General features: G+C 42.0%; 1 protein-coding gene across 6 annotated transcripts in view; it reads left to right on the top strand.

Moving 5' to 3' along the window:
- LOC101602550 (splicing factor SWAP) overlaps positions 1–23,358 on the top strand; it is a 99,771-nt gene that overhangs the window by 7,526 nt on the left and 68,887 nt on the right. For all 6 annotated transcript variants that reach the window (XM_004668869.2, XM_004668868.2, XM_045156458.1 and 3 more), the window contains exons 4-7: positions 2,988–3,073; positions 13,819–14,044; positions 17,033–17,145; positions 18,161–18,296. In XM_004668869.2, coding sequence (XP_004668926.2) covers positions 2,988–3,073; positions 13,819–14,044; positions 17,033–17,145; positions 18,161–18,296 — 561 coding nt within the window. The remainder of the gene's footprint in view (positions 1–2,987; positions 3,074–13,818; positions 14,045–17,032; positions 17,146–18,160; positions 18,297–23,358) is intronic.

Below are 23,358 nucleotides of genomic sequence, written 5' to 3'. Positions count from 1 at the left end.
ACTGATTTCATTTTTATTTCTTCAATGACCCATTCAGCATTCAGTAGTTTAGTGTTTATTCTCCATGATTTTGTGTATGCTGTGTAGTTTTTCTAGTTACTGATTAGTAGTTTAATCCCATTGTGATCAGATAGAATGCAAGAAATTATTTCAGTTTTCCTGTATTTGTTAAGATTTGCTTTGTGTCCTAGTATATGATATATTTTACAGAATTTTCCCTGTGCTGTTGAGAAGATTGTGTATTTTGCAGCACTTGGATAGAATGTTTTGTAGGTATCTATTAGGTCCTTTTGTTCCATGACATCATTTAATCCAGATGTCTCTGTTTATTTTTTGACAGGATGACCTGTCAGTTGATGAGAGTAGGCTTTTGAAATCACCCACTACAATTGTGTTTGATTGTATCAGTGACCTAAAGTCTAATAGTGTTTGTTTGATGAAATTGGGAACCCCCATGTTAGGTGCATATATTTTTAGAATTGTAATGTCTTCCTGTTGAATTGTTTAATCAATATGAAGTGACCTTATTTATCTTTCCTCACTAATGTTGGTTTGAAATCAGATATTAGGATAGCAACACCTGCTTGTTTCCTAGGCCCATTTGCTTGAAGTATTGTTTTCCATCCTTTCACCCTAAGATAGTGTGTGTCTTATGAAGAGGTGAGCTTCTTGGAGGCAATAAACAGAAGGATCCTGCCTTTTAATCCAATCTGCAAGCCTGTGTCTTTTGAATGGGGCCATTGATATATTAGGAGCTGTTATTGAAAGGTGTTCATTTATTCTTGGGGCATTAAGGTCATTGTTAATAAGAGTTATTATTGAAAGGTATGTATTTATTCCCACCATTCTTATTTCCTTTACTCTCTGATACATATTATTATTATATATATTACTGTCTTATATTAACTGTTATTTGCATTTTGTTTATTTTTGCTTTCTCTTTGGTATGAAGGGTCCCTTCAGGTATTTTCTGTAGAGCTGGCTTAGTGGTCATTTGTTCCTTTAGCCTGTCTTTTTGTTTTGTTTTGTTTTGTTGTATTTTTTGTTTTGTGTGTGTGTGTGTGTTTGGAATGTTCTTATTTCTCCATCAAGATGGATAGATAGCTTTGCTGGATAAAGTAGCCTTGGTTGACAGTTGTCTTTCAGAACTTGGAAAGCATCATTCCAAGCCCTTCTGGCTTTTAAAGTTTGTGTTGAGTAATCTACTGTCATCCTGATGGACTTGCCTTTATAAATGACTTGCTTTTTGTCTCTAAACTGCTTTCAATATATTTTCTTTGGTTTGTGTTTTTGATAATTTAATTATAATATGATGGTGATAGTTTCTTTCCTGGTTTTTGTCTGTTTGATGTTCTATAGGCATCCTGTATCTGTATTGGCATCACTTTCCCAAATTGGGGGAAATTTTCTTCTATGATTTTGTTGAAAATGCCTAATAGGCCTTTGGAGTGAAATTCTTCTCCTTCTACTATACCCTGAATTCTTACGTTTCATCTTTTCATAGTGCTTTGAATATTTTGAAATTCCTATTCATACCTTCTAATTAGCTTGTCTTTCTCTCTGTTGGAATGGGTTAGATTTGCCACCTGGACTTCTGGTTCAGATGTTCTCTTCTCTCCTTCATCCATTCTACTAGTGAGACTCTCTACAGAGTTTTTTATTTACTGTGTTTTGTATTGTTAATATTTCTGACTAGTTTTTCTTCCACATTTCTATTTCCTTGCTCATGTCTTTATTGCCATCCTTATTTCATTAAGTTGGTTTTCTGTGTTTTCTTTGAACATAGTTCTAATTATACTTTGAAATCTTCCTCAGGCATTTTACCTAAATCATTTTCACTGGAGATCATTCTGATGAATTTATAATTTTTGGTAGAATTATATTGTCTTGAATTTTTTTGTTTTTCTTATAATGTAGATTCATTTGATGCTTGGATTTCTAATTATTTGCAGTATTCTTAGATGTGTAAATCTGACGTTACATGTCTTCCAGGTAGGAGCTTACACTGCCAGGTGTGACTCTTAAATGACTCTCAGAATAATAGCAAAAGTGACTCTAGGTGTTGGGTTTGGAGGCTGGGTGGAGCAAAATACAGGCAAATTCTAAAATTCAACTGAATAGTGTACACAAGCAATCAAAACCAACACAGAGTATTTATGAAAGAGTGGATATTAAGGGCTAAGGAGATGGCTTAGCAGTTAAGTGCTTGCCTGTGAAGCCTAAGGACCCCGGTTCGAGGCTCGGTTCCCCAGGTCCCACGTTAGCCAGATGCACAAGGGGGCGCACGTGTCTGGAGTTCGTTTGCAGAGGCTGGAGGCCCTGGCACGCCCATTCTCTCTCTCTCCCTCTATCTGTCTTTCTCTCTGTGTCTGTCACTCTCAAATAAATAAATAAATAATTTAAAAAAAAAAAAAGACAGATCATCTAACAATGTTAAAGTCCCTAAGGCTGTGTGTTGCCCTACACTCTTACTCTTGTCAACTGGAAGACTGAGATTTCTGATCTATAAATGATTCCAAGTCAACCTGTGACAAAATGAGACCTTGCCCCCACAGATGACAGAGAAAGAGACAAAGGCACTATAAATCAGGAAGCAAGAAACGACAACCCCAAAATATAGCTTATTTAAGAATAGCAGATCCAGCCATCCATCAGATTTAATGTCTAATTGGCCCTATCATGGAAAGTGCAATTAGCACTTCCAATGCAGACCTATATATCAGACTTTTTCGGTGGGTACTGACCTAGTGTAAGCCCTGTTACCTTTTGGGATGGCTTTGGTCTCAGCTATGCTGTGTGCTCACCCCAAGTACCTTTTAAGAATCTGAAGCCAGTGTACTGACTCTTGGTAGTAGAGAGCAGGGAGTTGGAAAGGGTTTCTAGAAGTGCAAAGGTTAAGAGACAAGGAACACCTCTGCCCTTCCCTCAGTGGTTGCCTTCCATTGGTGAGTCATCATTCTGAAGTTTTCATTTTTCTTTTTTAACAGAAAAAAATGAGACTGAAAATTTGGAGGAAAATGAAGAGCCTTTCATTGCCCCTTTAGGATTGACTGTCCCACCTGATGTAGAGCTGGTACGTATGCTTCTTCACAGACTCTCTCCATCATGAGTGCTGTTTGATAGTGCTCATTGTGGCATGTGAGAGAGGATAGGAGTAAAATGCATCTGCTATTTAGGACATCCTGGCTGGAGTTAGGAGGGGGAAAGATCACACTCTGCTGGCTTTCCTCCAAAAGAAAAATGGCCTCCTGCTAGGCATGATAAGGCATACCTTTAATCCCTGCACTTAGGAAGCAGAGGTAGGTGGATCAATGTGCATTCAAGACCAGCCTGAGACTGACTACATAGTGAATTCAGGTCAGCCTGAGCTACAGCCTGGAAAGAAAGAAAGAAAGAAAGAAAGAGAGAGGGGGGGGAGGGAGGGAGAGAGAGAGAGAGAGAGAAAGAAAGAAAGAGAAAAGAAAAGAAAAAAAATTAAAAGAAAACTCAGTTCCAAGTAATACCATGCACACATGTCATCTCAATACTTGGATCTCAAGTTCCATACCAGCATGGACTACAGATGAGCCCCTCTCCCAAAAAACAAGAGATGAGGAGAAAAGGGAACTAGCCTAGCACGTAAGTGACTTGTGCAGGTCTGTTTGGAAAGTGATTCCCAAGTTTACCAACCATGCCAGAATTGGGGTGGATGTGCTGTCATCCCCATGCAGATGTGAAAACAGTCATACTCAAGACAGCTTTGCCCTCAGCAACATGGTTCTGGCGTTTTCTGATACAGTTGGGGCAGTGGATGAGGGGGCACTTAGTCTTTATTGCATATTTTCTGGACAATTTACTTGGTTATGACCACTCACTTTGACATGTGCAGACCACCCTTCCACAGAGGAGGAAAGCCAAGGTACATCTCCATTTGTGAAGTGCTCTGCAGCTGGCTTCCACTGGGGCTGAGGCCCAGTTCAGACCCAGTCTCACTCTATGACAGGCATTGCATCGGATTAAGTTAAGGTTAAGTGTCTGCAAATTCATTGAGGGAATCTCTATACTGTAGGCCTGTACTAAACTGTTTTAGTATCTTCTCATTTGAAGCTAACAACTCTACCAGATAGCTCACCTTTATAGATAAGGAGACTAAGGCTCAGTAAAGTCAAAAATTTGGCTAACGGGCCAGGTGACACACCTACAATTTCAGTTTTGGGAGGCGGAAGCAGCAGGATCAGGAGTTTAAGGTCACCTGGGGATAAATAAGACCCTGTTTCAAAAAGAAAAAGAAAGATTCTGACTGACAAGTAGCAGGTAGGATCTCTAACCCATGATTATCTTCTTGAGTCATAAGTCTAATAGGATGTTTAATGTATTTTGGTTATGGCTCTTGTAATTTATTTTTGGGTGTGTTTGGTATATGCGGGTATGTGCAAATTTATTTACTCCATGCATGTGTGTGCAGAGGTCAGAGGAAAATACTGGGTGTCCTCTGTTGCTCTTCTATCTTAATTCCCTGAGACAGAGTCTCTCACTTAACCTTTTTGGTCAGATTGGCTGACCTAGCTCTACCCACCCCACAGAGCTGCTGTTACAGATGTGCACAACCATACCTGTATGTGTGTGTCTGGGGGGGATGAGGAATGCCAGGGTCTCCTGCCGCTGTAAATGGATATCAGATACTTGAGCCACTTACTGCATCAGGCTTTATTTCAGTGGCTGGGGAATTGAACCCAAACCAGTAGGCTTTGCAAGCAAGTACCTTTGACCACTGAGCCTTCTCCCTAGCCCCCGTGCCTGACTTTTATGTGGGTTCTAGTGATTGAACCCAGGTCTTCTCACTTGTGCCGTGAGTGTTCTTACCTGCTGGTCTCTCCAGCCTATCTTATCTTATCTATCTCTCTCTCTCTCTCTCTCTCTCTCTCTCTCTCTCTCTCTCTCTCTCTGTGTGTGTGTGTGTGTGTGTGTGTGTGTGTGTGTGTATGTACGTACGTATATGTATATGTATGTATGTATATGTATTTGGATGTGTGTGTGCATGCATGTGGACACAAGTGTACAAGCAAGTATGTGTATATGTAGGCAAGAGATGGATGTCAGATGTCTTTCAATCATGATCCACCTTATTTTTGAGACAGGCTCTTATTAATCTGGAATTCACCAATTCTAGTAGTCTAACTAGCTCCTGAGCCCCAGGATTTTCCTGTCTCCACCTAAGCAGTGGGATTACAGGTGCAAGGCAAGCACTTTACCCACTGACTCATCTTCCTAGCCCTTTTGGATTTTTGATACAGGTCTCATGTAGCCCATGCAGGTCTCAAACTCACTAGGTAACTGAGACTAGCCTCAAACTCCAGATCCTCCTTGCTTCTACCTCCCAGATGTCAGTATTACAGGTATATACTGCCATGCCCAGTGTGTGCAGGTGCATATTTGGTCCCCATAAATGGGTCCCCAAAGATTCATACTTAGCACAAAGTATTTTCTTCAACATTATCCTAAGTGGATTGCAGGTGCCATAGATGTCAATATTCTAGGCACTTGTTTGTATCTAGCACACTGAATCACACAGTATTAGACAGTGGATGTCAGAAACCACTTGTGCTAACAGCATCTGATGTGCTTTCCACCACTTGCTGCCATCCTCAGTTCAGCTACCACTGAATCTTGTGAGGAAAGGGGATGTTGTTCTACCTTTAGACTCTAATACTCATTTATTCTCTCACTTGCTCTCCCTCTATCCAAATACAGGTAAAAGTTCCTGTGAGTTTTGCCTATTATGATAACTACTTTTTTCCTATGTACAACTTTTGATAGTTTTACTGTAGTAAAAGCTAAAAATATGAATTTATGGTGATCCTCCCTACCTCTGCCTCCCAAGTGCAGGGATTAAAGGCATGTGCCACCACACGCAGATCTTTTTTGGATTTTTGAGGTAGGGCCTTGCCCTAGTCTCAGGCTGGCTATCAATTCATGGTGATCCTCCTACCTCTGCCTCTCTACTGCTGGGATTAAAGGAGTGCACCACCACACCCAGCTACATTTGTTTTTTGAGATAAAGTCCCACTGTGTATTCTAAGTTGGCCTCAAATTCATTATCTTTCCGCTTCTACTTTCCAAATGCTAGAATTCTTAGTTACTTAGTTTTGATACTAAAGAATTTTTTAATGTGTCTGCAAATATAAACACAAAAGTAAAATAGAACTTTTTTTGGAATTCCTATTATAATAGTTAATGGCTGTGTATTCTCAGAGTAAGCATTACTAAGCTGTTTCATAGTCTGCCTTAAGCCTGAAATTTGCCACCCCACAGGGAGCAAAAGGAACATTTTTTGTGGGAACTTGTTCTCTATTCCAGTTTCTTTCAGTGTAATTGTAAGAAGTCCCTTGGACAGAAGCTCTTGGGGAGGCCTGCATGAATTCTTGAGTGTCTGATTTGCCTTTTTTTTCCTCTGGTGGGTCACTGTCTCATTCTTCTCAGCTTTGGGTATGGGCAGTTATTCATGGTATAAGTCATGCACATCCAGGGGCTTCCACATCACTGAAGAATGTGTGGGCGACAGTGTTTGTGACAGCACTTCTGGGTGATGAATTGATTATATGGACTAGCACCACCTCTGCAACAGAACAGGCGAGACTGACCTGGAAGGCTGGGGTGGGGCTGAGCAGGTGTTCTTTAGTTCCTGGATTATAGTAACCATTGGGTGAGGACATACTGAACACATGACACCTAGGGTCCCTACCTGCCCCCTGCTCTGTACTCACTAGTCCACATGCTGGCATGGTAGACCCCACATGAACCCTTGCTCCATGCCACCTGAGCCTGTAGACTCAGGCCCTTTCAAGTAATCTGACACCTTGATTTTGAGCCTTTTATAGTGCCTTCATTGGAATATTTTTCTGTTCCATGAGAAATAGAAACCTGTTTTTTTCTCCAAATGTATAGCTCTGTATCGGGTATTCTGACATGATGTATGCAATCTTATGCCAAGTCCTCCCACACCCAACTGACCATCTGGGCCCTCTGCTGTGTATGGCTATGTTACTGCGCTGTAGTCATATGACACAAACAGCTATGATAACATGTGGAGGTGAAGTCAGTTATTAGACCCACTTTCTCCCGCATATCTCCTGAAACATTGCTAATGGCAGAAATGGAAGTCTCAGCCCAACATAGTGACTTCTGAGTTATGAATGGTATTTTCCAGGTGCTCCTGGTCAATTTGGCACTGTGTTTTGTTCACTGTCCCAACAATCAGCCAGGCATAGGGTCCAGATGACCTGCTGCTTCGTAGGCCTGTAAAAACATGTTTCTGAAAGAGTAGACTAGACAGGAAGAAAAGGGACAAAGGGCTTGCTATGATTGCTATTTTGTGCAGCATTTCAGCCTATTAAGAGAGGACTTCCTGGGCTGGAGAGATGGCTTAGCGGTTAAGCGCTTGCCTGTGAAGCCTAAGGACCCCGGTTCAAGGCTCGGTTCCCCAGGTCCCATGTTAGCCAGATGCACAAGGGGGCGCATGCGTCTGGAGTTCGTTTGCAGTGGCTGGAAGCCCTGGCGCGCCCATTCTCTCTCTCTCTCTCCCTCTATCTGTCTTTCTCCCTGTGTCTGTTGCTCTCATAAATAAATAAAAAATGAACAAAAAAAATTTAAAAAAAAAAAAAAAGAGAGAGGACTTCCTAAACTGGGCATGGTGGCATATACCTTTAATCCCAGCACTCTGGAGGCAGAGATAGAAGGATCACCGAGAGTTCGAGGCCACCCTGAGACTACATAGTGAATTCCAGGTCAGCCTGAGTTAGAGTGAGACCCTACCTCGGAAAAAAAAAGGGGGGGTGGATTTCCTCAGCACACACCATGTCCCAGGTATGTTCAGGACCTTCTGTGACCATATTCCGTGCTTGGAAATTGCATTAACTGCCAAGTATGTTCTGCACTTAGCTTCTTTCCAGAAGGGAAACACTGAGCTTTATTTTATATTTATATTTATATGTATATATGTGTGTGTATATATGTGTGTGTATATATATATTTATTTATTTATTTATATACATATATATATATAATTTTTATTTACTTAACACAGAGAGAGGCTGATAGAGAAAGAGGGAATGGGCATATGACAAATGAACTCCAGACACATGTGCCACCTTGTGCATCTGGTTCTTGTAGGTCCTGGGAATCGAACCTATCCTTTTTTTTTTTTTTTTTTTTTAATTTATTAGAGAGAGAGAGAATGGGCATGGCAGAGCCTCTAGCCACTGCAGACTCCAGATGCATGCACCCCCATGTGCATCTGGCTTACATACATTCTGGGAAGTTTAACCTAGGTTCTTAGGCTTTACAGGCAAGTGCCTTAACTGCTAACCCATCTCTCCAGACCCATTTCTTTGGTTTGTTTAATTTTTTTATTATTTATTTGAGAGAGAGAGAATGGGCACACCAGGGCCTCTAGCCACTGCAAACGAACTCCAGACACATGTGCCACCTTGTGCATCTGTCTTACATGGGTCCTGATGAATCGAACCTGGATCCTTTGGCTTTGCGGGCAAGCACCTTAACTATTAAGCCATCCCTCCCGCCCCAGATGTATTATCTTAACTTTAAAAAAAAAAATGTATTTTAAGCTGGGCATGGTGGCACACACCTTTAATCCCAGCACTTGGGAGGCAGAGGTAGGAGGAGCACTGTGAGTTCAAGGCCAGCCTGAGAATACATAATGAATTCCAGGTCAGCCTGGATTAGAGGGAGACCCTACCTCAAAACACACACACACACACACACACACACACACACATATAATTTATTTGAGAGAGAAAGAGGTAGAGAGCGAATGGGCACACCAGGGCCTTCAGCCACTGCAAACTCCAGATACATGTGCCCCCTTGTGCATCTGGTTTATGTGGGTCCTGGAGCATCAAACCAGGACTCTTGGGCTTCTCAGATAAATGCCTTAACTGCTAAGCCATCTCTCCAGCCAACTTTTTTTTTTTTTTTGAAGTAGGGTCTCCCTGTAGCTCAGGATGACCTCAAACACATAGCAATCCTCCTGCCTCTGCCTCCTCAGTGCTAGGATTAAAGGCATACACTACCACACCCAGCCTGCTGAGCTCTAGAGTGGTGAAATTGAAGGCACCAGGATTCCAGCCACTGAAGCTTAGCTCTGCCAAGTGTCAGGAAGGTTGTTGTCTTCATCATAGGATAGGGCTGTGTTGCCTCAGGATGGCTTGAAAAGAAAGGAAACTAATGTACACGTACCTGCCTTCTCATGGAGTCAGTCGCCTGTTATCCCTAGTGGATAGACCCCTTGCTCACTATCTGTGGGTGCTGCTTCAATGCTTTTTCTTGCAGCTGGGCAACATTCTCCAGGTGATTTCCATGTATCCTTAGCACCTCAGGGTTTTGAAGCTTGGTTTGGAAGAACTTTGCCACTCCCAAGAGATAGCAAACATTTTTCCTATATTTCCTGCTACTACTTCTATGGTTTTGTGTGAGCATTTATATTGTGTGTATGTAGCTCAATGGTACTTATTTGGATCTATGTACAAAACAAGTTGTGTTATTTTTTTCTTCCTCCCCTGCTGGAGGAACAACCTGTGGCCTTGTGGGCTGCTCACTAATTTTCTACCTTCTCTTCTGAGCCACCCTATTGCCTTGCTGGATCTGAGTCCAGAATCCCTCCTCCCTCCCCCCCACCCCAAGCATCCTTGCATGCTTCCTGGCCTCTTGTCTGTCACTCTCCCACTTTGCAGTTCCTTGTTCTATGTTTAGTGCCAAGCTGTTGGTGTAGAGGTGCAATTTCAGCCTGCCTTCTTAGCTGAGTGAGCCTTCTTAATAGAACTCCCTCAGAGGATTAGATCAAAAAGACATTTCCCTTTTGTCAGATAGGCTTTGTAACATGCATACACAGTTACAGGCTGACTAGTTTTGCTTTGATGCTTTCTTTTTTTTTTTTTAATGGTTTCTTAAGGGTAGCCTAGGCTGACCTGGAATTTACTATGTAGTCTCAGGGTAGCCTTGAACTCACAACGATCCTCCTACCTCTGCCTCCCAAATGCTGGGACTAAAGGTATGTGCTACCATGCCCAGCTTGTTTTGGGATGTCTTGATGCTGAGTTGCAAACGCAGAGCCTCCTAAATGCTAAACATGTGCTGCACTATGGAGCTTTATCCTAGCTCCTCCTATTCAATGTCTTTTTTGGGGGGGTGGTTATATATGTGTTTGTAGATTATGTATGGTGTGTGATTTGTGTGTGCAGAAGTACACACAGCATGCATACAGAAGCCAAAGGAGAATTGCAGGTGTCCTCCTCTGACTCTCATCCACATGTTCCCTTGAGACAGAATCTCTCACTCAACATAGAGTTGACCGGAGTTCCAGACATGTGTGGCACATTTAGCTTTTTATATGGGTGCTGAGGGATAGAACTTGGACAATCATAGCCTTCATGCTTGCTTAGCAAGTGATCTTACCTACTGACCCATCTCTCAAGCCCTGCTCACTATATCTTTAAAATTATGTTTTCTTGTTGGAATAACCAGGGATGAGAATTGGTCTAAGATCTGCATAGTAAAGGTGCAAAGAATGTCTTTGAGGCAGATATTTTCACCTCCTATCTCCTTGTTGTGGTAGCAGATCTTGAAGTATGTCCATAAGATACTGTAATTTTATATGATCATCGTTGCTCTATAAAATTACATATTAGTCATTATATTCTCATTTAGAAGCCTCTTTGTGACCTTTGATAAAACAAGTTGATCTGGCCCACCAAAAGTGTCTCTTCGGTGGGATCTCGTATTCCTTTAAAGGTTGTTCCAAAGTGATAGCTTATTGACATATTTACAGAAGAGACCATTTTGAAAATGGATTTTTCTGTTCAGACAAAGCCAGTGAAAATCTGCATTGGGTCCATGTTTTTGGCTTTTTGAGGAAGGGTCTTACTCTAGCCCAGACTGACCTGGAAGTTACTAGGTAGTCTCAAGTTAGCCTTGAACTCACAGTGATCCTCCTACCTCTGCCTCCCAAATGCTGGCATTAAAGGCATTCACAACCATGCCTGGCTTGGGTCTGTGTTTTAATGCACACTTAATTTCCTTTAGCATAGAAACTAATTCATTTAAGGGTCTAGCTAACTTTGATTGTAGATATTTCAAGTGAGATGGACATTATTAATTCAGATATTACATCTGGGAATTAAGCTGCTTATAGTTTATGAAGGCTCAGATTCTGAAAGTACATAAGCATACTGAATTCTTAATCATCCATTTTTAATGTGAATAATATCCAGTTTTATTTCCCTGTAGTTTTTTAGTATTAATATCTTCTTTGTTGCTAAGAGTATATTAGGGGGTTGGGGAGATGGCTCAGTGGTTAAGAGTGCTTAGTGTGCAAGCATAAGGACCTGGGAGGGCCTGAGACCATCTGAATTCAATTCCCCAACCTACTTAAACAGCTGGGCATAACATACACACCTATAACCCCAGTCCTGTTGGGGTGGAGCAGAATCACTGGGGTTTGCTGACTTGAAAAATGAAAGAACAGCAGCTCTAGGTTGAGTGAGAGGTGTGATAGAGATATTTCAGTGCTGAGCACTCCTCTGTCACTTCTTCTCAGCACTATGGTGCCTTCTGAGTCATCCCAAGGTCACTGCCATCTGAAAAGAGAAGCTTCTCTAACCAAAAGTGAGAGTAGCATCAATATATGGGCATGATCATTAAGAGAAGTGCTTACTGGACAGTTTGGTGAGCCAGACACCAGCAGACTTTACATGACTACCCCTGTTGTAGGTTTTCAGTATCAGGGATGCATTTCTTCCTATGGAGCGGGCCTCTACTCCAGTCAGAGAGTGGTTGGTTCCCCCCCCCCCCATTTACGGACATGCCACTATTGTACCCGTTGGCTCATTTGGCCTGGCTGGCCAAACTTAAGGCTTGCAGTATCCACTGTTGAGAATCTTCACTGGTGATTTCTCTCTCTCCCATTGAACTGCATGCAGTGTAGTTTTTCCAGCTTCCCATCAGCTGGTCTATAAGGAGAAGGTTATCAGTTCAGTTCCAGCAGGCTTTCTCAGTAACCTTGCAGCCCAAATATGTGGAGTCTTCAGCAATAGGGTCTTACCATCTATTCCTGGTAGGAAACCAAGGGCCTCAGCAATGGCTTGTAATGTTTTAGGGGCATCAGGGACCTCCTGGCCAACAACTGATTGGAAGGTATCACATCCCTGGCATTGAAAATTTTCTAGTAACAATCTGTGGCTTTTGAGTGTTCTATTGTCCAAAAAAGTAGGTTTCCATATGACTTATTTATATCCTGATAGATTTTGATTAGCCCTGTCTCTGCCTTTCCTTTATTCAGTCTCTTCATTAATCTCCCCATTAATCTGTTCTTCTACTTACATGTATGCAACGCCATCCTCTTAAGTCCCACCTCCTCCCTTTCTCTTCCCTTTATATTTCCTTTCTAGCTTTCTGGCCTCTGCTACTGAGTTTTATTCCAGTCATTTGTAACTGTAGCTAGGATCCACATATGAGAGAGAACATGTGATATTTGGCTTTCTGGGCCCGGGTTACCTCAGTAAGTAAAACAATTTCCAGATCCATCCGTTTTCCTGCAAATGTCGTAACTTCATTTTTCTTTACCACTCAGTAGAACTCCATTGTGTAAACGTGCCACATCTTCATTATCCACTCATCAGTTGAGGGATGTCTAGGCTGGTTCCATTTCCCAGCTATTGTGAATGGAGTGGCAATAAACATGGTTTAGCAAGTATTTCTAAGGTAGTGAGACAAGTCCTTAGGATATATGCCTAGGAGCTGAGTATAGCTGGGTCATATGGTAGATCTATTTTTACCTGTCTCAGGAACCTCCATACTTGCTCAACCATGTTTATTGCCACTCTATTCACAATAGCTGGGAAATGGAACCAGCCTAGACAGTCCCTCAGCTGAAGATGTGGCACATTTATTTCTACTCAGCGGGAAAGAAAAATGAAGTTATAAAATTTGCAGGAAAATGGATGGCTCTGGAAAGGATTATACTAAGTGAGGTAACCCCTGTGTCTTTACCAGCATGTATGGTCATTTGTTTTCATGATGGTAGCCAGTCTGACAGGAGTGAGATAGAATCCCAAAGTAGTTTTAATTTGCATTTCCCTGATGGCTAAGAATGTAGAATATTTTTTTAGATGTTTATGCCACCATTGTTACTTCTTTTGAGAACTCTTTATTTACTTCTATAGCCCATTTTTTAATTGGGTGGTTTTATTCCTTATTATTTAGTTCTGGTTTTTTCAAGATAGGGTCTCACTCTAGCCAAAGCTGACCTGGAATTCACTATGTAGTCTCAGGGTGGCCTTGAACTCACAATAATTCTCCTGCCTCTGCCTCACAAGTGCTAGGATTAATGGCGTGCACCACCACACCTGGCAATTTATTTAGTTTTTTGAGTTCTTTGTATATCCTGGATATTAATCCTCTGAACACTGAACAGGCAGAGGGAGGAGAAATGCTGTGAGTTTGAGGCTCGCCTGGGACTACAGAGTTTCATGTTAGCCTGGGCTAGAGTGAGACCCTACCTCAAAAAAAAAAAAATAACAGCAAGAAAATCTGTTTAAAATTACTTGGATGACTTCTGGATAATGGATGTGTTTTCTTCTTCACAAATATAGGCACAGCTCAGAAATAGGTAGAATATGATCTCACAGGTGGAACCAAAATGAGCACTTTAGCTGAAATGTCTCTTTAACTCTTACAAGGGTATAGTAAAACTGGGACTATTTCTTTTAATTAAATCACGTGACCAATGGAAAAGAGGACAAACTGAACAACTGTGTTTTTTCCCAGCCACCAACAGCCAAAATGCACGCTATTATTGAACGCACAGCCAATTTTGTGTGCAAACAGGGAGCACAGTTTGAAATAATGTTGAAGGCCAAGCAGGCGCGAAACTCACAGTTTGACTTCCTGCGCTTCGATCACTACCTCAATCCCTACTACAAATTCATCCAGAAAGCTATGAAAGAAGGACGCTACACAACGGTGGCAGAAAACAAGAGTGAAGAGAAAAAAAGTATGTGAATATGTTCTTTCCCGGTGAGACTTTAGGTCTGTGTGTTAAGATGGGGTCAGTGAGGGGAGTTACTAAAGGATGAAGTTACAGTTTCTCAGATGTGTGGCTGAAATAGAGAATACAATTCTTCAGATATTTATGAAGTCCTACTGATTAGCCCTGCTGGTGCACTGTGGTAAATTCTTAGTTATTATTTTACAGATGTTTGGAATACAATTAAATATTGATACCATCCAAGCATAATCTAGGTTGGAAATCTTTCATTTAAAAAAAATGAGGAGCTGGAGAGATGGCTTAGCGGTTAAGCGCTCGCCTGTGAAGCCTAAGGACCCCGGTTCGAGGCTCGTTTCCCCAGGACCCACATTAGCCAGATGCACAAGGGGGCGCACGCGTCTGGAGTTCGTTTGCAGAGGCTGGAAGTCCTGGCGCGCCCATTCTCTCTCTCTCCCTCTATCTGTCTTTCTCTCTGTGTCTGTCTCTCTCAAATAAATAAATAAATAATTTAAAAAAGAAATGAGGTTTGATTTTTTTTTTTTTTTTTTGGGAGATTAGTCTACAAGAACATGTACTTACACCAGCATTTAGGACTTAAAAAATTATACACATCTATAAAATTGAAGGTGCTTCATTTTACTTGGTTTACCATAACTTTTTCTAAGGGTCTCTATTTGTACTCATAAGGCTGATTACCTCCATTTTATGTAATACCCAGAGACAGGGCTCTTGCATATGTCTTGCATTGAATCTTGTTTTTTTTCAGCCAATGTCAATTCCATTAGAAATTTTTTTCTATCATTCCTCTTTTCTATGGCCTTGCACACGGTAGACAAATGCTCTATCAATGATCTATACCCCTAGCCCAGTTGTGTTAACTCTTACCTTCTGTTTCTGTGGGTGAGGTCTCACTGTAGCCCAAGCTGACTTGTAATTCACTGGGTGTTCTCAAACTCACACTGATTCTCCTGCCTCAGCCTCCTGAGAGCTGGGATTAAAGTTGTGCACCATGACGCCCAGTTTACTAGATTGATTGATTTGGGGCTTTGGTTTTTGGTTTTTGGAGGGTTGTTTGTTTGTTTGTTTGTTTGTTTGTTTTTGAGGTAGGATCTCACTCTAGCCCAGACTGACCTGGAATTCACTATGTAGTCTCAGGGTGGCCTCAAACTCATAGTGATCTTCCTAACTGCTGCCTCCCAAGTGCTAGGATTCATGGCATGCACCTCCACATTTGATTAGACTATTTATTTATTTGCAAGGAGAGAGAGAGAGAATTGGTACTCTAGGGCCTGTTGCTGCTGCAAACAAATTTCAGACCACTTTGTGCATCTGGCTTTACATGGGTACTGGTGAATCAACCCAGTCCATCAGGCTGTCCAGGCAAGCAAGTGCCTTAACCACTAAGCCATCTCTCCAGCCCTGCTTTGTTTTTTTTGAGGCAGGTCTCACTCTGTCCTATCTGACTAATGACAGTCTTCCTGCCTCAGCCTCCCAAGTTAAAAATTTGTGCCAGGCATGGTGGCACACATCTTTAATCCTAGCACTCAGGATGCACTGGTAGGAGGATCACTGTGAGTTCAAGACCAGCCTGAGATAACAAGGAATTCCAGGTCAGCCTGAGCTAGAGTGAGACCCTACCTCAAAAAACCAAACAAACAAACAAAAAAGTTGTTTTAGATACTGGAATTAAAAGCATGAGCCATAGTGGTTAAGGTGCATGCCTGTGAAGCCTAAGGACCCAGGTTTGATTGCCCTGTACCCATTTAAGCCAGAAGCACAAGGTGGCACATGAATCTGGAGTTTATTTGCAGTGGCTAAAGGCCTGGTGTGCCTATTCTCTCTCTTTCTCCCTCCCTTCCCCCCCCCCTCCCTCTTTCTCTCCCCTCTTGGCTTTCTCAAATAAATAAATATTTTTTTAAAAATCTAAAAAAAAAAAGCATGAGCCACCACCCCAAGCTTAATGTTGTTTTCTTTTCATAAATAAGTAAGGTTTTTGCCTTGTTTTTTAAAATAAAAGCTAGGCTACTATAATGCCCTTAGTAAATGCTAGAGGTAGGTTGTAAGTTGAGCAAGGGTCATGACCTTTCTCTCTGGCCTTTTCTGAACATTTGGTTAACCATAAGGCTCTCTCTCTGCATAGATTAGTGTGTACAGATAACCAAGGAGTGACCATATATAACCGTGCCCTTGTCTGCTCCTGAGTTTTCCATATTTGGTTTGAACCTTTTCTTGCCATGTATCAAAATCATTTTTTGGTTGTTTTGTTTTGTTTTTCAAGGTAAGGTTTCACTGTAGCCCAGGCTGACCTGGAATTCACTATGTAGTTTCAGGGTGGCCTTTAACTCCCGGCAATCCTCCTACCTCTCTGCCTCCCGAATGCTGGGATTAAAGGCATGCACCACCACGCCTGGCTTCATTTTTTAATTGGGTTGTTTGATTTCTTATTTAGTTTTGTTTTTGTTTTGAGACAGGATCTCACTCTAGTGGAAACTCTGTCTCTCAGGATGACCTCACTTTTTATTTATTTATTCATCTATTTATTTGACATAGAAAGTGGGAGGGAGAGACAGAGAGAGAGTGGGTGTGCCAGGGCCTCCAGCCTCTGCAAACGAACTCCAGATATGTGCAACCCCTTGTGCATCTGGCATAACATGGGTCCTGGGAAATTAAACCTGTGTCTTTTGGACTTGCAGGCAAACAACTTAACTGCTAAACCATCCCTCCAGCCCCCCCAAATATTTAAATATATTATTTGTATGTATTTATTGAATAGAAAATGACAGATATATTAATTGTATATACTTATGGAGTAGAAAGTGATAATTTGATCCACATGTGTAATTAACCCAAAATCTTTTTTTAGGCAGGTTTTCTCTCTGGAGTCCAAATTGGCCTTGTACTGTCTATGTATACCAGGCTGGTCTTGAACTTGTGATGATTTTCCTGTTTAAGTCACCATGTCTGGCTAAGCAAAATGTTGAATTTTGATTTCAGAGTCAGGAGTGAGCTCTGACAATGAAGATGAAGATGATGAGGAAGATGGGAGTTACTTGCACCCATCTCTTTTTGCTTCTAAGAAGAGCAACCGCCTTGAAGAGCTGATGAAGGTCTTTATCATGTTCTTGAACTGTGTGTCTTTGTGCCATAACAAAACTGCTCATTTGTTCTTTTTTCTAGGCCACCTATATTATAAATTTCACAAGCAAACTACTTTTGTTTCCTTATATTTTAAGTACTGTTGGTGAAGACTTGGAATTTGTTTTGTGTAGGATTGAGTTTTATAGATATTCAGAATATCTACTTTCTGAAGCCCTTTATTACCTTCATAGGCAATTGCTAAATAAATAATGCTATTATTTCTGACCCCCTCATCTTTCTGAGGTAGTCATTGGTGCACTGACATGCTCAATCTGCCATTTTTAATATAAAAAGAGAAGTCTGTGAGATAGAAGCATATGATTTTCAGCAGTCCTGCAGTGCAGCTGATCTCTGGAGGGAAGGCTCTTGATTGATTAGAGCATGAGAAATCAGTTCGAGCTTTTCCTTGGTTTGAACTTTCACACTTTTATGAGTAGCAGTCTGGTACCAATGTTCCTGCCTTTGGCTTAGAAATTGTTACTTGGTTTTTTTGGTACTCAGCCAACTGGAACACTCGGCCATAACTATGCAGGATCTGTGTGTGGATGTGTGTAGAGTGATCAGTCTAAATTAACACAGTAGCTCTCAGAAAGTAGGTTGTATTCAGGAGTGGGCAAAAAATTGTGGTCTGGAAGGTGTGCTCATATTGGTGGTGATTATTTCAATAAGGTAAAAGAAGATGGAGATTTTCAAAGGAAAAGAAGGATGTACCTATGTCAGAGCCATTATCTGACTGCAGGATCAGTAACCAGGAAGCCAGTGTGGAATAGACAGCTGTAGAAAAATCATGTTTGCTAAAGCATTCTTGTGCAAAGCCATGGTTCTTAAGGGACTTTTTTGATCATTGTCATTGGCAATGTGCATTCAGTCTGTGTTCTCCCTGCTCTGTTTTGTTCTGGGTCTAACACAAGTAACATTGTCTTGGAAGCTTTTGAGTGTATCCAAACAGAAAATATTAAAGTTACATGTTTTCTCCATCCCTAGCCCTTGAAGGTGGTGGATCCTGATCACCCCCTAGCAGCCCTTGTCCGTAAAGCACAGGCTGACAGCTCTTCTCCTGCCCAATCCACCACAGATGGCACACCTGCACAGCCCTCGCAGGTGGAGTACACGACAGACTGTGAGTACCCACTGAGTGCATCCAGCTTGCAGGGCCTTGCTACCAAAGTGCTTTCTATCAGGCAACTGTATGGAGCTGACCAGTGCAGAACTCACCTGCAGTCCAGAGGGATGCACCCAGAGGGCTTCTTTTTGATTGTACTATGGCTCTGAATTCAAGGAAGGAAGAGGCAAGGACAGAAAAACAAGCACTGCCTTCCCAGAAAGCCACACCATGTGTGGCTTTAGTACTGGGTTGGCTAGAGCACAGGAAGCCGGGAAGTTGGGCTTAATGATTGGATATTTTACTGCCCTACACAAGTCACAGTCTGTTAAGAATGAGAAGTGGGCCAGGAGGGTGGCACATGCCTTTAGTCCCGGCACTGAGGAGCCTAAAGTTGGATGGTGTGTGTGAGTTTGAGGCTAACCTGTGGCTACAGTGAGTTCTAGGTCAACCTGGGTCATAGACTGCCTTGAAAAAAAAATGGGAAAAGCAGTCACTGAATAAACACATAATAAATACTGTATAAGCAGTATTATAACTGTAGGCAGTTTTGCGATGATACCATGAAAACAATGGTATTGGCAATAGGAGTGTGCAAAGAGAACAGATACTGGGAAGGATAGGATTGTTGTGATTGCTTTGCATGTACAGTCCTCTCCAGCAGATACCAAAACCTGTGTCTGTTCTAATTCGCTCCTCCAGTAGGCTCTATACTCCTCACTAGAGGGCTTAAAGGACAACATGGATGCTGTGTAACTAGTTATACTAGTTTGTCCAAGGGTTATGATCATTGGGAAAATTTGTTCCTTCTCAATACAAATGCAGTTTTTCCCTGAGTAATTTAAACTCAAGGTCACTTCAATAGTAGTACAGCCTGAGAAGATATAAGATCATTAGTTAAGCAAAAATCCTGAAGTTCTGGTGGAACAATCCCTTGGGAACATCTGACCTTAAGCTTAGGGTTACGTGAGGAAAGGACCTTTAGCAAAGGAATCTGTGTGTGCTGTCAGTATAGTGCTGCAGATACCCTGTATCTTTGCATAAAGTCGGATGCCGTGAGGTGGGCCTGGAGTCCTTTACTGGAAAGGAAGCTTCCATTTACCTGAGAAGAGCTCTTGTTATTTGGTATTTCCCTCTTTGTACTTCCCATTCATTCAGCACTGGTACACACTGGTATGTTGTCCTAATGGGATAAAGTGAAACCAGTTACTGCATAAACTTCCTGCATGTGTTCCCAGAAAACCTGTGAGTCAAGAACCTAGGTAGTTTAGATGATCAAACCAAGACAAATCAAATTTGTGAGTGTTCCATTCAGAGAGCTCTTTTGTAGGAGAGTTGCATTTTATATACGGTCCTGCTGTTTTCTCCTGATGTCAGCATACCACAAGCAGCTGTTCTTGAAGCCTGGAGATTGCTGCTGACCCAGTCCTCACAGTGTGGACAGATTTGGGAAAGTCATGTGCATGGCCTGCCTATAACCCTCACACCCCATGCAGCCCTGAGCACTGGTGAATGATGAAAATTGGTGACAAAAGAGAGCTCAGTCTAGTGCACTTCAAGGAGGGGGTGATGTGCAACCACACCTTACGCACACCTGCTTTCTGTTTCAAGCCTGTCTCGAATATGCTTAAATCAGACAAGAGTGGGCATATGTAGAGTGGTGTGGCCATAGACATATTTGCTTAAATCAGATGCATTGCCTGCACATATCCCTATAAGCCTTTGCATGACTCTAGACGAGAGCAATAGAAATGGAATGAGGATGATCATGGTAGTGTGTGCACAGGCCCTGTGGGCAAGGCAGGATGGTAGAACAGGCCGAGAATTGTCACTTTGTGACACATCATCCCTAGTCTGGTGGGGTCAGTACCTGAAGCAACCATGGTACTTGGAGATATCAAACAGCCTGCCAGATTCCAGACAGTTTGTGGAGGACTCCCAGGGTCTCTTAGTCCCTCCTGTGGCTCTGAAGCACAAGCTTACTGTGATCTACCTGAGGGCTGGCTCTACTTATGTCTCCCCTGACCCAACAGTAGGAGTAAGCCTTGCTTTGAACTTCTGGGCACATGGACAATAAGACATTTGAGTGTCTAGAGTTGTGAGAGCAAACAGATCTAGTATAGAGTTTGTAAGTTTCATACACATTTCTGTGTGAACCCCGAAGGATAGAACCCTTATAGATAGAAACCATAGCTCTCATAGCCACGACCACAGCTGCCTGCCCAGGATCCAAGAATGTAGAAAGGTGGCCTAAGTCCAGTTTCCCAGGAGGTCCAGCAGTTACAGCTTGGGATCTGAATCTCAATGAAACATCACAGGGGGGAAAAAAAAAATCAGGATAGGCCTGTAAATGGGGTCACAGCTAGAGGCATTGTCTCGCACTGATCTGAAAGTCCCAGCATCCCTGGTAGTATGTTTGCTATAGTCAGAAACAGCCTTGGCATCATCAGGCCCACCTTCTCCATGTCTCCAGCTGTACCTGCCAGGTGCTGGCTAACGCCCTTGCCTTCCTTTATATTGTCTTTCTCCTTTCACAGTTCTGTGGTCTATCAAAGGTGCTCATGTCCACATCCCTGATGACCTCCTCATTACCTTCTTGATTTTGCAAGGAAGTGTGTCCAGGTCATCTTTGGCTAAGTTACATGTCTCTGCTCAAGTAGGCCACACTTGGTCTGTAACCAAACCAACCATTAATATAAGGAGTTACTCACAAATGTAGCTCAAATACAGGAAAACCAGTCATGGCTGTTGGTTTTGTCCTTTTGTTCTTAGTTTATCCATATACGGTGATTGGGTTGCCTAGGTGTTAGCAGTGAAACCAACTGGCAGTGGCTGAGATGTCCTAAATTACCAGGCTCTGGCTCCAAGTTACCTGTAGGCAACTAACAGCATAGTAGTTGGCTTTTTCCCTTTGTGCTTTCTTTCCACATTTTCACAAGAGTGTGCTACTTTAAAAGGTTCAAAGACTGATTCTGATGTTTGCAGCAGACTGCTTTGTTTCAGTTTGCAACAAAGCCAAGTCCAGCAGATCCTTCCCAATTTCTTCTCTATTCTCGTTGCAGAGAGGGTATATGGTGACACTTGGAAAGGTTTAGTACATGTGTGTAATTTGCACTGTCATTTGAGGACCTTGCTCCTATCTAGGCAAGTGTCCACCAAGCCTGACTGCTCAATTCATGAGGGATGTGACAACAGAGGCAGGGAGTGCCTAAGGATTTGGTATCTTGAACAACAATGGCAGGACTTGCAGACACAGAGTGTAAAACCTCAGTGACTGGGCAAGACTTGTGTCAGACCATGCCCACATGCTGAATTAGTATTTTGCCCCATGATTTTGTAAGATTACAACCTTTTTCTCAAGAATGAACTTGTCTTGCTGACCAAGATTTAGCTCAAAGGATCTTGAAGTGAATGTAAAAGAGAAATGAGAAGACCACAGAGAGGCTGTGATAGTCAGTGGTTGTATAATCCTTACTAAGATGGCCCAGTGTGTGTTTGCTTTACTGAAATTCCAAAGCTTGTTCCATGTGTCTGTCTGCATGTGTGAATCCCTCTATGGATAATAGTTTGTAAGAATGAAGGTCATGTTCATGTTGCTGGCTGGAAGCCCCATTGCCACCTTCCATGAGGGCATAGGGTTCTCAGGAATGGCTACTAGTAAGTAACTTTTTAATAAAATGAAGAAGAAAAGCTCCTGAAGCACTTACATTGTCACGGGAATAAAGAGCTGTACAGGGTGGTCTTCTGTGAGTTCAAGACCACCCTGAGACTACATAGTAAATTCCAGGTCAGTCTGGGCTACAGTGAGACCCTACCTCAAAAAACAAACAAAAAAATGTTATTAAAATAGCTTTCTAGTGGCAGAGAGATATTTGTTTGTAAACTCAGATTTCACAAATTATATTACATAAATTGAGGACATGCTATCACTCAGGTTCAGGTTGACATGATACTACTCCAGCCTTAATTATTCTGAACTATGTGTTCCAAGTTTCCTGTGATTATAAAATCCACAGTTATTATTAAAATCCCTAAGGAAGAAATCACTGCCAATTAAGATTGATACATATTCATATAACATACAGTGTGTATGTTAAGAGAAATGTGGAAGTAGTGTATAGTATCTATGTTTCATCTCAATGGACAATGAAATGGTATTAAACCAAGTGGAGGCAGGAAAATGTTCTTCCTACAATGTAGCAAATGCTAAAGTGTGTTCTTTAGGAATGCTGAAAGGCTACATTTCTCTATAGGGATGTATAAAACAAGTGTCCTGATTTCAAAATATACCTTTTTTGGAGAAAGTGACCATAAATAAGACATTCTAAATGTAATGTCAATTGATTTTATTCCCCAAAGTAAATAAATGTATGGACTAAGAAAAAAAAAAAAAGAGCTGTACAGGTACCTTAGAGTCTGTTGATACATGACCTGGACCACTACGCTCATGCACTTTTTACAAACACCTGTGTTCACACGCCCTGGCAGCTAGGTGATGGGCAGCTGAAACTATGAACCTTTCCTACCTGTCACCAGCATGCAGTGGCATAGGCCTATACCCAGAGGCAGGCATGCCAGGAGGATGACAAGTGGACATGTCTATCCCATAACAGAACATTGAGCTGCCTCCTATTGATCACAGGCAGCTACAAGGTGGCAGGCCCCTGGAACGTGTAGTGTACAGACACTAGGAGGCCTTCTGGCTGAAAGCAATCCAAGTTATTAAGTGTTTTGATTGGGGAACTATAGAAAAGCTTAAAGGAGAACAAGCCCATAACCTCATTGTGCAACAAGAAGCATTGCAACCACATGGCATTACCTTGAATTAGGCTGTGAAGGTTTATTTGGATGCTTTCTAAGATATCTTCACAGTTCTTTGTCAGGCCTTGGGAGTCTTGGGGTAAGTGCTTTACTTCTCCAGGCAGGCCCTGGGTTTTTATTTGTATAATTTATTCTGAGTAAAACAGTGAAGATAGACAGGGCATGGTGGTGCATACCTTTAATCCCAGCACTTGGAAGGCAGAGGTAGATTGCCATGAGGTCAAGGCTACCCTGACACTACGTAGTGAATTCCAGGTCA

The sequence above is a fragment of the Jaculus jaculus genome, chromosome 8 (genome assembly GCF_020740685.1).
Source record: "Jaculus jaculus isolate mJacJac1 chromosome 8, mJacJac1.mat.Y.cur, whole genome shotgun sequence".
Lineage (NCBI taxonomy): Eukaryota > Metazoa > Chordata > Mammalia > Rodentia > Dipodidae > Jaculus > Jaculus jaculus.
This window is presented reverse-complemented; position numbering and strand designations above follow the sequence as displayed.